Source organism: Hyaena hyaena, unplaced genomic scaffold (genome assembly GCF_003009895.1).
Source record: "Hyaena hyaena isolate Hyena2069 unplaced genomic scaffold, ASM300989v1 scaffold_37, whole genome shotgun sequence".
NCBI classification, from domain to species: domain Eukaryota; kingdom Metazoa; phylum Chordata; class Mammalia; order Carnivora; family Hyaenidae; genus Hyaena; species Hyaena hyaena.
In genome coordinates this window covers 1984789-1999398 of record NW_024080669.1, presented here as the reverse complement: position 1 = coordinate 1999398, position 14610 = coordinate 1984789, and the positions used below count along the sequence as shown (strand labels likewise).

Genomic DNA, 14610 nt, shown 5'->3' with positions numbered 1-14610 from the left:
TGGATGGCTCAGTTGGTTAAGCATCTGACTTCGGCTCAGGTCTTGATCTCACGATTCGTGGGTTCGAGCCCCATGTCGGGCTCTGTGCTGACAGCTAGCTCAGAGCCTGGAGCCTGTTTCAGATTCTGTATCTCCCTCTCTCTCTGCCCCTCCCCCACTTGTCTCTCTCTCTCTAAATAAAAAAAGACATAAAAAACAAAAAATAGGTCTCCTAAATGAACCAATCTTTTGGGTTTTTTTTTTTTCTTTTTTGAGGAAGGCAGGGGCATTTATTCCTTCTTGCCTCCTGCCTTTCCTTTTTCTCATAAAACAAGTATATGGAATAATAACCCATAACAATAATAGAGCATTCATCATCTACTAGGCACTATACCAAGCATACTATCATGAATTACCTCACTTTATCTCCACAACAACAACTCTATGATATACACTATTATATCAACTTTATAGGCCAGGAAACTGATGATTAGAGAGAGACTTCAAATAATTAACTTAGGAGGGGAATTAGGAATTCAACCTGGGCAGTCTGACTGCAAAGCTAGGCTCTTCAATAGTTCTAACAGACCAAGGTCACATGTGGACAGGTCAACCATAATTTCATCAAAACATTCTAAATACTACTGAATATCACAGGCATTTTCTGCCATGTACCTTTCTGAGTACTAGAGATACAAGGTTGAGTGATATGGTCCCTACAATAGAAGACTCTCATAAAACTTTCGTCCCTGTAGATAAAACAGATTAACATAAACTACAGTATGTAAAAGTAAATTCCAAAGTATTTTTTTTTCCTAAAGGTTTTATTTATTTCTAGGAGAGAGACAGCGTGAACAGGGGAGGGTCAGAGAGAGAGGGAGTCACAGACTGAAACAGGCTCCAGGCTCTGAGCTGGCAGTCAGCACAGAGCCCGACGCGGGGCCTGAACCCACGAACCGCGAGATCATGACCTAAGCGAAAGTCGGACGCTTAACCGACTAAGCCACCCAGGCGCCCCAATTCCAAAATATTTTTAATGTATGTACTCAAACTGCTATCTGATGATATATAACCTTGATACTTTCTTCACCACAATAAACCTCTTTAGTTTGTCCACAAAGGCACACAAAGATAAGAATCCCTAGGGAATCGCTATCCCAGTGTTCTCTGCTTGGAATATGGATCACTTCTTCCAGGTTATTCCGTCCTTCTTTAATGGCTACATATATACACAATTCACACTGGAATTATCTGTACAGTTAGCAGTCTTATCCACCTGGCTCTGAGGGCAGGAACCCTATCTGTCTTGTTCATCACAACATCTCCAGCATCTAACATTTTCTGGGTCACTCAGTACATGTTTGCTCAATGAAAAAGTGCTCTTTGTCACAGGGTTTGTCCTTACTGCAGCCAGGATCCAAAAGTTTCAATTAACATGCATGTTTAGGTCCACACATATGTGTGTGCACATACACATTTCCACCCAAAGAGTCAAGGAGAAAAGAGTGCACTTAGTACTCAGATGTAAGTCTCTAATACTACTGTCCCGCTGATAATCAAGGCTCCCTGCAGAAGTGGCTGATTCCAAGGCTGGGACAACATAGCTGCAGATAAACTAGACATCATGATATACCAAAAAGGAAGCACTCAAGGAAAAAGAGGGGGGAGCGAGAAGGGAAAAGGCAGAGCACAGGGGATTTTTAGGGCAGTAAAACTACTCTGTGTGATACTATAGTGATGGGTACATGTCAGCATACATTTGTTCAAACCTACAGAAAGTACACCACCAAGAGTGAACACTAACGCATACTATAAACATACTACAAACTTTGGGTACGGTTAACAGAACTTCCTTAGTTATAAAAAATGTACCATTCACGTGAGGGATGTTGATAATGAAGGAAACTATGCAGGAGTAGGGACCGGGGTTTATGCAAAATCTCTATTTTCTGCTCAATTGCTGTGGACTTAAAATTGCTCCAAAAGATAGTCTATCAGAAAAAAGCAGGGGTGGAGGATGGGGGGATATTACAAAAACACAGAAACCAGCTTGAAGGAGCTCACCATAGCCAAAAATGGGAGAATCTGACCACAACAATACCACTAGGGGAAAAAAATTCATACGTCCACACTAATAATATGCAGCTACATGAAAAGGGAAGGCTCTTCTTCACAAGGCCAAACGTGCAAGGAGCACTATTATTGGAAATTCATCATAATTCACCAGAGTAAAGATGAGAGTATGCAAGAATCACCAACGTATACTAAGACTAGAGAGAAATCATTTTTTTTTTTTGATGGAGGAATAAGATACCTGCATGGTCTTAAAGTGCTCCCCATAGGCTGCTTATTAGTTTTCAGGGGGGAAAAAAGCAATTAATTAGGGGTGCCTGGATGGCTCAGTTAAGTGTCCAACTTGATTTCAGCTCAGGTCATGATCTCATGGTGAGACTGAGCCCTGCACTGGGCTCCACACTGACACCACAGAGCCTGCCTGAGATCCTCTCTCTGCCCTTTCCCTGCTCATGCATGTGTATACACTCTCAAAATAAATAAAAACTTTAGGAGCGCCTGGGTGGCTCAGTCGGTTAAGCGTCCGACTTCATCTCAGGTCATGATCTCACGGTTCGTGGGTTCGAGCCCCGCGTCGGGCTCTGTGCTGACTGCCAGCTCACAGCCTGGAGCCTGTTTCAGAGTCTGTGTCTCCCTCTCTCTCTCTGACCCTCCTCTGCTCATGTTCTCTCTCTCTCTCAGAAATAAAAACATTAAAAAAAATTTTTTTTTTAAAAATCAGGCACTACCTTGAGAGGGTTATCAAAATTAAATTCACTGTTGAGAAATAGAACACTGTGTATACCTCCCAATGTGGTAGCTTGAGAAGGCCATAACATGACTTCTACAGTATCCTGACTAAGAATGAATAGCTTGAGGGGCGCCTGGGTGGCTTAGTCGGTTAAGCGTCCAACTTTCGCTTAGGTCATGATCTCGCAGTTCGTGGGTTCAAGCCCCGCGTCGGGCTCTGTGCTGACTGCCAGCTCGGAGCCTGGAACCTGTTTCAGAGTCTGTGTCTCCCTCTCTCTCTGACCCTCCCCTCCTCACACTGTCTCTCTCTCTCCTAAAAATAAATATATTTAAAAAAAAAAAAAAGAATGAATAGCTTGAGACTCATCACATGTAGACAGGACATCAGCCCAAAATGAGGGATATTCTATTAAAAAATAAAAGAGGGCTGTGTTTTTAACGTCAATGTTATAAACACCAAAAAAAAAAAAAAAAAAAGACTAGGAAATGCTCACAAAAAATGTTAAAGAAACATAATTAACTATGTAATATAGTTTTGTAATATACCTGATCCTAGAACGCATCCTATACAGAAAAGAAAAAAAATCCTATAAAGGATATTTTAGAGTCAATTAAAAATTAGAATACAAATGATAGATGAGATACTAATACTGTATTAAACTGACCAAAGATAACTATACAACAGTTTCACACAGGTACCTAGGGGCACCTGGCTGGCACAGTTGGCAGGTTACCCTTCATCTCAGGGTTGTGAGTTCAAGCCCCACATTGGGCACAGAGATTACTTTAAAAAATAAATAAATAAACGTCCTATTCTCAAGGAAATACACACGGACATATTTACAGGCAATGGGCCATGCTTTTGTTCTTCTTTTCCTTAAATAGTTTGTCAAGTTGGTTTCCATATAACACCCAGTGCTCAACCCCGCAAATGCCCTCCTCCATGCCCATCACCCCCTCTCACCCCCCCACCCCTATCAGCCCATTTGTTCTCGGCATTCAAGAGTCTCTCATGGTTTGCTTCCCTCCCTCTCCCCCACTATTTTTCCCCTTCTTCTCCCCCATGGTCCTCATTAAGTTCCTCTTAATCCTCCTATACGTGCAAAAATATGGTATCTGTCCCTCTCTGCCTGACTTATTTCGCTCAGCGTTAACACTCTCAAGTTCCATCCATGTTGCTACACAATGGGACATGATTTTGTGACTTATCCTTAAAAGGTTCAGAGAAAGTACGTATGTGCATGTGTATACACAAACAAAAGTGTTGGTTAATTGTATCATCCACACAGATCAAAAAGTATGGACTACCTAACGCATTAACATCACACATGGATAAAAAGGGTAAACATACCTGAATAGGAGATGGCTTTTCCCAGCCCATTTCAAAAATTCCCATCAGTAACTCCCGTTTCAAACAGTAATCTTCAAACTCATTTCCTTTTGTGGAGGTCACATCCTACTCATGCAGACAAAACAAAACAACAAAATAATAAAGTACAACTGTGTTCCTTTGGCAGTTAGTATGCTTGAGTTTGCTTCAGACTTATTTTTATCTACCCCATTTGAATTATAAATATATGCAAATTAGTTGTCTTGATCTTTATATTTCAAGTATTCCTAAAAAATAACAACTGTTTAATACACATAAGGCATTTAAAAATTGTTTGGTGCAGGGAGAGCCTGGGTGGCTCAGTTGGTTAAGCAGCTGACTTCGGCTTGGGTCATGATCTCACAATTCCTTGAGTCCTGCGTCAGGCTCTGCATGGATAGCTCGGAGCCTGGAGCCTCCTTCAGATTCTGTGTCTCCCTCTCTCTGCACCTCCCCTGTCCATGCTCTGTCTTGCTCTCTGAAGCAAATTTAAATTATTTAAATTTAAATAAAAAATTAAAAAAAAAAATTGTTTTGGGGAGGGGTGCCTGCTGCCTGATTTCAGCTCAGGTCATGATCTTAAAGTTTGTGAGTTCGGGGCCCATGTCGGGCTCTGTGCTTATAGTGCAGAGCCTGCTTGGGATTCTCTCGCTCTCTCAAAATAAAGAAACATTAAAAAAAAATTTTTTTTTTTTAATTAAAAAATAAAATAAATTGTTTTGGGGAAAGGCCACCCTGTGGTTATATTCTTCTGAGAACTGGTAGAATACTGTTATTTCTATTTAAGTACCATGCTATGAATTACAAATCACAAGATGTGAGGTCAAACCCTAGCTCCCACCACTCACTGTCTACAAACATTGTATCCTAAATAAAGGTTTCTCATACTTAACACTACTGACATTTGGGCCAGAAAATTCTGTTGTAAGGGGATGCCCTGTAGCATCCACCCAGTTGAGTTTAACCAGATGAGTTAACCAAAAATGTCTCTAGCTACTGCTAAATGTCTCCTAAGAGACAAAAACCACCCCTAACTGGAACTAACCTTTCAACCTTCCTTGTTCTCATCCACAAAATAGGGTTAATACTGGGGCGCTTGGGTGGCTCAGAGAGTTAAGTGTCCGACTTCGGTTCAGGTTACGATCTCACGGGGTCGTGGGTTTGAGCCCCACATTGGGCTCTGTGCTGACAGCTAGCTTAGAGCCTGGATGGAGCCTGCTTTGGATTCTTTGTCTCCCTTTCTCTCTGACCCTCCCGTGCTCACGCTGCCTCTCTTTCTCTCTCTCAGAAATAAATAAAACATTAAAAAAAATTAAACAACAAAATAGAGTTAATACTAACCTAAATCTTACTATGTTGGTGGGGGCAAAAGAGAATTTTGAGAAAATGCCTTGCAAATCATGAAAGTATTACATAAGTTAGACAAAATACACATATGTAAACCCAGTATTTAATATACAGGCATACATTACTGTATTAATAAGAATACCTTCAAATAGTGAAAAATTTTGGCAACTCATCATACAGAATCTATATAATTTCAACCACTTCAACCTATTTCAGAGTAAACACACAGCACCTGTTAAGGAACTACAACACTTTTAGAGTTTCCACATCATTTTTCCACTTGAATTTTACAACCAACTTACCGAAGTTTTGATTCTTAGATCCTTTGGAGGGAGTTTTAAAGTCTTTTTCCAGTCATCACCAGGTCTACAGAGAACACAGGAAAAATTGAAGCATGAGAATGCACAGCATCACTCTTCTAATAATACAAACACGATTCACCACAATTATAATAAACACAGTAAGTTTAATACATTGCCATTTACTTCAGAATATAGTTAAGAGAAATAAACAGCTTTAGAAAAACTGCTCTTCTTACAAAAGAACAACAATCTAGAGAGGATTTAAAAAAAATCAAAAATAGAAGGGAGTAAGGCAGGGGTACTGTGGGTGGCTCAGTTGGAAGAGCATGTGACTCTTGAGCCCCAAGTTGGGTGCAGAGATTACTTACGTGAATAAAACCTTAAAAAGAGAGAAGGGAACAAGGCACTTGTCTCCCCACCACCCCCCCTTTTTTTGGAAAGAGAAGGCACAAGCCAGTGGGAGGGGCAGAGGGAAGGGTGGCAGGGGTGGGGGGAGAGAGTGGGGGGGGAGAGAGCGGGGAGAGAGAGAGGGAAAGGGAGAGACAGGGAAAGGGAGAGAGAGGGAAAGGGAGGAAGAGAGAGGGAGGGACAGATGGAAGGAGAGCAAAAAACCTAAGCAGGCTCCACTCCAACACAGGGCTCAATTCCTTGATTCCAGAATCATGACCTGAGCCAAAATCAAGAGTCGGATGCTTAATATACTGAGCCACGCAGGCACCCTTGGGCATCCCTCCTCTTAAGAGCAGCAGTGTAGTACATAGTGCAACTGTTGTCAAAACTGGAAACCCATATGTTTTGATATATGTAGTGTGTTTCAATTTAAATTAGTTGCCAATGTTTAAAAATTAGAAGATTTCATATGAAAGTCCACGTTCTGGCTTTTCCTGAAAAAACTGGAAGCTTTAGTAACACTAGTTCCAAATGTCTGCATGTCAAGAGTTTGAAAAAGCTTAATAACTGGGAGCTTAAATCAAGCAGCAGACTCCTTTAGTTAGACCAAGTAACTACCCTCTCATCTGCCACAGTCTTCTGGAAGCACTGAGTTTCTAACTTTTGGTGACTAGTTAAAACCAAGAGCTCTAAAGTTTCCAAATTTTAGTTTCAAACCAGGTCAAGCTCTGACTCTACTATTTATTATTTCTGTGACATTGCAGCAGTTACTTTTTTAAGCCTCTAATTCTCTCCTATATAAAGTGGGTTAAGAATTACATCAAATGGGGGTGCCTGGGTTGCTCAGTCAGGTAAGTGTCAGACTCTTGATTTCAGCTCAGGTCACGATATCATGGTTCCTCGGATTAAGCCGTGTCCAGCTTGCACTGACAGTGCAGAGCCTGCTTGGGATTCTCTCTGAGCCCCTTTCCCACTCCTGAATGCGCTCTGAAAATAAATAACCATTAAAAAAAAAGAATTATAGCAAGTAATTTATATAAAGCACTCAGCATTTGCCGGTGCCTGGCAAAATAAGAACTCAGCATTAGCTGTTAATGAACATCTCCCTATCTTTTTTGCTGAGAATGCTTGAAATCACAAAACAGAAACACATAAAATAAATTTCTCTTTTTGGTCAGGTAAAAACCTCAAATTACACTCAAAGCATCTAACAGGAAAAAAATTGTCAGTAAAGCATACAATGCTTTCAATTGTGTCATCTTTAAAATAAAGTTTTCACTGATTTCATTATAGCAATTCTTATACAATCAGAGCCGCCAAAACATCTCAAGAGTCTTGATTTAGAAAGAGGAGCCATTTTACTTAAAGCTAGGTCCTACATAATTTAAGATACTCTAACATAGGTTAACTATTTGCTACCAGTTCCAAGGGTACCAAAGTCTTTCACCTCTGCTTAGAAAACACATCAAGGTTGTCTGAACAAGAATTTCAGTTGTACATCCTAGCAGGCCAACTTGCCCCTGTCAAATTCAATATAAAGTGAATAAAAATGCAGAAATAGAATGGAAAATCTTACAAGGAACTTATAATCTTAGGAGATTAAAAAAAAAAACCCAAACTGTTGAAAATGAGAAAATAAGTGATAGAGATAAGTATTAAAAGATTGCTGAAGACAATGATGGGATCTAGAAACCTTCATTAGGGAGATGACAAACTGAGATTTAAGCAACCCACAGAATTAGGGGCGCCTTGGTGGCTCAGGTCATGATCTCACAGTTCTTGAGTTTGAGCCCCATATTGGGCTCTCTGCTGTCAGGGGAGCCTGCTTCAGATCCTCTGTTGCACTTCCTCTCTGCCCCTCTCCCACTCTCTCTCTTGAAAATAAACATTAGGGGCGCCTGGGTGGCTCAGTTGGTAAGCTGCCGACTTCAGTGCGCAGGTCATAAACTCGTGGTTCTTGAGTTAAAGCCCTGTGTGCTGACAACTCAGATCCTGGAGCCTGCTTCAGAGTCTGTGTCTCCTGCTCTCTCTGGCCCTCCCCCGGCTCACAGTCTCTCTCGCTCTCTCAAAAGTGAACATTAAAAAAACATTTTTTAAATAAACTTAAAAACAAAGAACCCAGAATTAAAAAGTAACCATTAACCCCGGGATAAGCAAAAAAGAGAAAGCAAAATCTACTGTTGTCTCAAATCAGAATTTAAGTAGAAAATAATTCAATAACACATCTTTATGTTTAAAAAATAGCCTACATTTTGCTAGCCTATTCATACTGTCAAGAGAAACTACAATTTAGAAATTATTTTTTGTTTCTATACTAATTAAAGCATTCATGTTAAAAATAATAAAATATGCCAAAAGACCAGACCAAAATATGTACTGATGCCAATTCTCTCAATGACCAAATCAATTCCACTGGAAGTTGATTCTTTTTGTTTGTTTTTTTTTAATGTTTTATTTATTTCTGAGAGAGACAGACAGAGTGAGCAGGGGAGGGTCAGAGAGAGAGGGAGATACAGAATCCAAAGACAGGTTCCAGGCTCTGAGCTAGCTGTCAGTATAGAGCCCAATGCGGGGCTCGAACCTACGAACCATGAGATCATGACCTGAGCTGAAGCCAGACGCCCAACTGACTGAGCCACCCAGGTGCCCCTGGAAGTTAATTCTTACAGGTCACTAGCAAATCACATACCAATAACCATCTATAGGATATTGAAAGGCTACTTTTCTTTAGGAAGTGCTTCTTAGGCATGGAGAAGATCTAGGTTGTGATAAAACATACACTTTAGTTCCATGAAACAGTTTCATCATATGAAGATTTCAAGAGAGTAAATCAATCTCTATGGCTAGATTCTTAATAAAGCCAAACATAAAATGGGGTCAAGAGTCAAATTAATGTTTTCTATTAACTGAATCTCTAGACTAATAGTTATCAGTCAAATAATTTAAAGTGTACACTTAGATGACAAACAGCAGATTTAAAAGAAAAAAAGTTCTGCAGTTAAGATGAGATTCCTAAGTTTTTAGAGTCAACAAAGGGACTTGGGACCATTCAGAGATACACATTTCCAAGAGTTCAAAATCTTGAGTCCCCTATGACATAACTGTTTGCAATATTGTGTATGTGTAAAAAGAGAAAGCTTTATCTAAAACAATACTAAAAGTAATATAATCTTAAAAAAAATTTTTAATGAAGTCATATAAACTTAAAAATACCCACTGGCCATAATACAAGGTCATCTGTCCTCTATTTGCAATCAAAATGTTATTAAGTAAGGAATAAAGTAGGGGCGCCTGACTTTAGCTCAGGTCATGATCTCGCGGTTCGTGGGTTCGAGCCCCACATCAGGCTCTGTGCTGACAGCTAGCTCAGAGCCTGGAGCCTGTTTCAGATTCTGTGTCTCCCTCTCTGACCCTCCCCTGCTCACGCTGTCTCTCTCTCAGAAATGGATAAAACATAAAAAAAAAAAAAAAGGAATAAAGTAGTCAACAACAAAGTAACAAAAAGAAATCTCCTTGGTCTCCCAAAGTGTATTTATTCTAACACTTACTTAATAGTGGTGGTCATACTCTGTGCTTGCTGCTGAGTGCCATTATTGATTGTGTTGGTATTTTTCAGCTGGTTCATCTGTTGCTGTGTCTGTGTGCCCCCTCCTCCGGGGCCACCACTGGGCTTCACAGGGCCCCTCAGCTGACCATTTTGACTGGACAGACCCATTATAACAGGGTTCTCTGTTCTGGCCGTGCTCATGCTGTATTAACTGTAAAGATGTCTCTTTCAAACTTCAAAACTTTTGAAAGTCAGTAGAGAAACTGTAATAACAGTTTATTAGGCTCTCCAAAACGAAGAGATAAATATAAGTCTTGCTCAATATATGAGTCCTTTATTGCAATGCAGGCAAGCACCTGTAAGTCTCTGAACGGTAAGCAGCAGTAACTTGCTCTCATGCACCGAATCAACTTTTTATTTTTTAAAAGGCCCTCTAACAAGGTTGAGTTATGTATCTGAATTCACTCACTTCAATCTGAAACAAAGAGAAAGTTTAGTTAGCAAACACAGGAAAGTTAGAAAAAAACTTTGCCTTTTAAACAACCCCTTTAGACGAAATCACTCTATTGAAGAATTAAAAACGCAGACATACTTAGACCAAAACTAGCTGTGCTAGGAGAGACACACAGAGATTAACTGCCTCAAAAAACCAAGCCAAATGAGACCAATATCAAACATTTTGTCAGTTCAAAGCAACCCAAAAAAGATCAGGTAGAAAGATACTGTGATTAAATTAGCATTAGTTGTCAAATGATGATCTCTTCCCTTCATTTTCCTCCCTCATGAATTCTTTAAAAGTCCCTGACACCTCTAAAAGTCAATGATTCATTACACTTAATTGCATTACAACTCAAAGAAGTATCACACATTTTGCTAATTGTAAAATTAGTAAAATTTCCAATACATATCTTGGAACAAGGCAAGACAATGTATATTTTTTTCCCTATTTCCGACATCAACTGAGAGTTCTTGAAATTGAGCTTTTGACTTAACTTTATGCTTTCAGGAAGAAAATCCCACATTTGTGCCTCTATTAATTTCAACCATGTAAGTTGAACTTCATGAAAAAAAATAAATTCTTTTCTTCTCTTAAGCTTTGCCCTTTAAGATTATAACTGAAGCAGTCAAGAGATACAGACATGTCTACATGTCACAATCTTTTGCTTGAGAAACAGCCAAGAAAATCTTTAGCTACCTTAATAAAATTTAATACTAAAAAACTATTAGTCACATACATTTCCAGTAACACACTTCAAAAGTATATCCTAACTTGAAATATTAACTTTGTTATTAAATATACCCATCTATAAAAACACAAAAAGCAAATTGCCTATGTTAAAAATCTAGTAAAGACTAAAATACACTAGTAACTTTAACCAAACTTTCCAAGAAATCTAGAATACTAATTAATAGTTGTTTTAAAAAAGAACTAGGTAATCTCTGCCGTTTTAAATTATTGCCCGAATTGAATTCTTATTTTACAATGTAGTAAACAAAACAATTTACAAAGCCCAGAAAATCAAGGACTGCTCTGTTGGGTTCTTTTTAAAACTCCTTTGTATTTCTTACCAAAAATACACCTATTAATTAGTGTTGACTTTGTTGCCAAACACCAAGAATTCAAAAACAATAAACTTTTCTAAAAGACAACTAGTTATGTCTTTTTAAAATTTTTTTAAAATTTTATTTAAAAAAATTTTTAAAAATAAAGTTGCTGACCAGCAAATCCTGATTATTACATACACCAAGCTGTATATTTCTAACTCACTTAGAATCTGACCCCTTATCAGACCGTGGTTAACAGCACCTAATTTCATTTCAAGGCATTGAACAGTTTCCTGTACTGACAGGTTTATATTATGATCCACAATATCATGGAGTTCACACGAGACTTGTTTGGTCGCAAAGCACTAAGACGATGAAGAAGGCTGCCTCTAAAGATTAAAAGGTACCATTATTGTTCCTCCAGCACGTAAGACCTCCCATCTCCCTAGATCCAAAATGTAACTAGTACTCCCTTCTTACTTGAACGGAAACCTGCACTGCAGCTTTCTGTCTCAGAGAAGGAAATATTCCTCCTACCCCTTCCCAATTTAGACCTGCAAGTTACATTCTGCATTTTCAAAAATACGAACGAAACGTAGACTAGTTGGGAGGAGCCCCTTGCCGAGTTAATTACAGCACTTCCCAGATTGTAGTTAGCAATTGACAGTTTCACACCCAAAACAGTATCGTCATCTCAGACAAGGGCTTTTGTTTGCAAATGCAGCGCAGTTTCACTAAGCTTGGTCTGCAAGTTGGACTGTTTTATTCGGAAGGGAGAAGGGGGCCGTGGGAGAGAAAAGGGAGTGGAGCGACAAGGGAAAGAAGCGAATGATTTGCGCTCCGTAATAGTGGGGCAATAATTTCTCTCTCCCCCAGTACGCCCCCCCCAAAACCCCCACAATACTTCAAGTGAGCCCCCAGTGACCATAAACACAAAAGGGTTGGGGCCCTGTAATCGCAGCTGCGCCACAAGAGCAAGGAACCAACTCTGCGGGCAGGAAACAATAGGGATTCCCCCTGTAAGGCCCCAAAGAGTAACCCTTGAAGTCAGAAAGCCCCTCCTTTCCTCCACGACTCGGGGGCTCCGTAATCAGCCTCTTGTTACCGACCTACGAGGCCTTCCTCCAACCAAGCAGCAGCGGGTCCTCTTCCGAAGCGAGCCCTCCGACACTGTTTGTCCCTGCCGCCCCCTATAGGGCTGCCTCGTACCCTATAACCTCCACCATCCCCCGAAGTCCTTGCCGCCCCGGTGGTCCCACATCCCCTCGACTTCCACGAAGCTCCTCCGAGTACTCCGGCCACTCCTAATCCGGACCCCGCCGCGCACGCCACTCCCGTATCCGACTCCTCTCAGGCGCCCCCACCCCACACGGCTGCCGCCCGCCTTTCTCCCCGGGCCCCGGCCAGGCCTCAGGCCTCCGCCTCACAGCGCCCCCCACACCGGCCCGGGGGCTTCTCCCGACCCCGACCGCACCGCTGACCTCGATCCCACCACCTCACCCCACTCCCCGCGGCTCGGTCCCGAGTCCTACCAACCGAGGCCACTCCCGCTCGGCACCCTCGGTCCTTTATTGTTGACTCGAAGCTCCCAAAATGGCGGCGGCTCCTTCCTCCTCGGAAACCTCCGCCCGCCCCCACCCGGCCCCTCGCTTCTGCCTCCTCCTCCCGCCCCCGCCCCCGCCCCCGCCCCGCTCCGAGGGCAGCTCGGCAGGGACGCCCGCGCCCGCCGGCTCTCCGACCGCCCAGCCCTACCTCCGCCGCTGCCCGCTTTCATGGCGCCGCCAGAGTCGCCGCCCGGGCTGAGCTAACTCCGCTGCTCTGCCCCTCCCCCCCCCGGCCCGCCGCCCCCTCCCCCTCGTCTCCCCCTCCCCCTGCCTGTCCGCATGGCGGCCGCGGCGGCCGCGGCTCCTCCTACAGGCAAGATGGCGAGGGCCGCGGCGTCACGGCCTCCCCGGCTTCGCGGCCGGAGGAACGCGGGCCAGGGAACCTCCCCGAGGAGAAAATGGTGGACGGCCGCGCTCTCACACAGATGGGGGCCCCGCTGACGCAGAGTCGAGGGGGCAATACGAGCTCCTTCCTGAGCGGGAAGAGGGGCTGGCTTTTTCCGCAGCTGGAGAAATGAGTGGGACATAGTGGTCGGGAAGAGTCCACCCTGCCTTCGCCCCTTTGACACTGGGAATCGGGGGTCGTGACCAGAGAAGTCGCTGCTTGTTCCTGAGCGAGGACTCGTTCCGAGAACGAGCCGTCCCGGTCGCGACTCGGGGACGGGAGAGCTGACCTGACGTCCCCCGCGGGCCGCGGAGGCTGCTGCAGGACCGGGGGGCCTCCGTCCAGGAACGCGCGGAACCAGGGACCCGGAGGCGTCGGCGTGCGCCCGGGAGTGGGGACCGGAAGGGGCACGGGGCGGACGGGGGCGCGCGGGGGCCCCCGGGGCTGCGACCTGCCCGACCCCGGGAGGCCAGCTCGGGAGTCGCGGCGGGGGGGAGCCGGCCTGGAAAGCTGCTGGTGTCCCTTCTCGTGGCAGTAGGACCAGGAGAGCGATTCTTTCCCTCGGCCTGACCCTCACTAGAAAGAGATTTCAGGATTTGTTCCCATAAATGTCCGGTCCTGATACGTCAGGAGCGCTGGCTTGTCCCAGCGAAAACAAAAATTTGAAGCTGGGGAGCTTCCTCCTAGGTCAAGGGGAAAGGAAAACCTGGGTCTGCCCCAGGTGAGGGGCCGTATGGGACAATGGCCAGACCGTGTGCGACAACAAAACTCCGACCCTCCGCCTCTGCGGCAATCGGCTCGGGAAGCCAGACCGTGGCCTCGGCTGTGACGCGCCCAGAGCGAGCTGCGCTCGGTCACTGCCAGCTTCCTCAGTGTTCGCCCCCGCTTCCAAGGCGCGGCCAATCAGAGAAAGCCAAATATGTTCCCCGAGCCAATCACAGAACAGCGCCGCCTCCAGTTAGCCTGCCTCCGGCTTCTCAGGCCCACGACGGCCAATCACAGCCCACCTCAAGCCTTCCCTTGTTTTCGCTGCCTGCTTTGGAGTCTCCCAAACTAAGTAAAGGTGGCGGCCTCTCGCTTAGCAGGCTCCGAATAAATAGCCCGGTCCCCTTTGGTCGTCTTTATTTCCACACAGCCGATGGGAAGGTTGTAGAGAAGTGTGAAAAGCCTATTCTCGAGATTATGAAGAAGGCTCCCCTTACAATTTTTAAAAAAATTAACAATTAAAATTTAGAGCGTCATCTCCCACCCAGATTTTAAAAACATCCAGTCATGCAAGGGAATAACCCTGCACTTTGTGCCCATCCTAGAGAGAGGATGGCTAAGTTGTTCCTTTTTTT

At 43.6% G+C, this 14610-nt stretch overlaps 1 protein-coding gene across 4 annotated transcripts in view; it reads right to left on the bottom strand.

Annotated features, from left to right (window-relative positions):
• DDX6 (DEAD-box helicase 6) overlaps positions 1–13097 on the bottom strand; it is a 33184-nt gene extending 20087 nt beyond the window's left edge. The window contains exons 1-4 of one of the 4 annotated variants that reach the window (XM_039229322.1): positions 13034–13097; positions 9738–10211; positions 5800–5863; positions 4133–4237 (exon numbers count right to left, since the gene is read on the bottom strand). In XM_039229322.1, the coding sequence (XP_039085253.1) occupies positions 4133–4237; positions 5800–5863; positions 9738–9937 (369 nt within the window). In that variant the 5' untranslated portion in view covers positions 9938–10211; positions 13034–13097. The other 3 variants (XM_039229321.1, XM_039229323.1, XM_039229324.1) reach the window with 3 other exon arrangements.
• Between the last annotated feature and the right edge of the window lie 1513 nt (positions 13098–14610).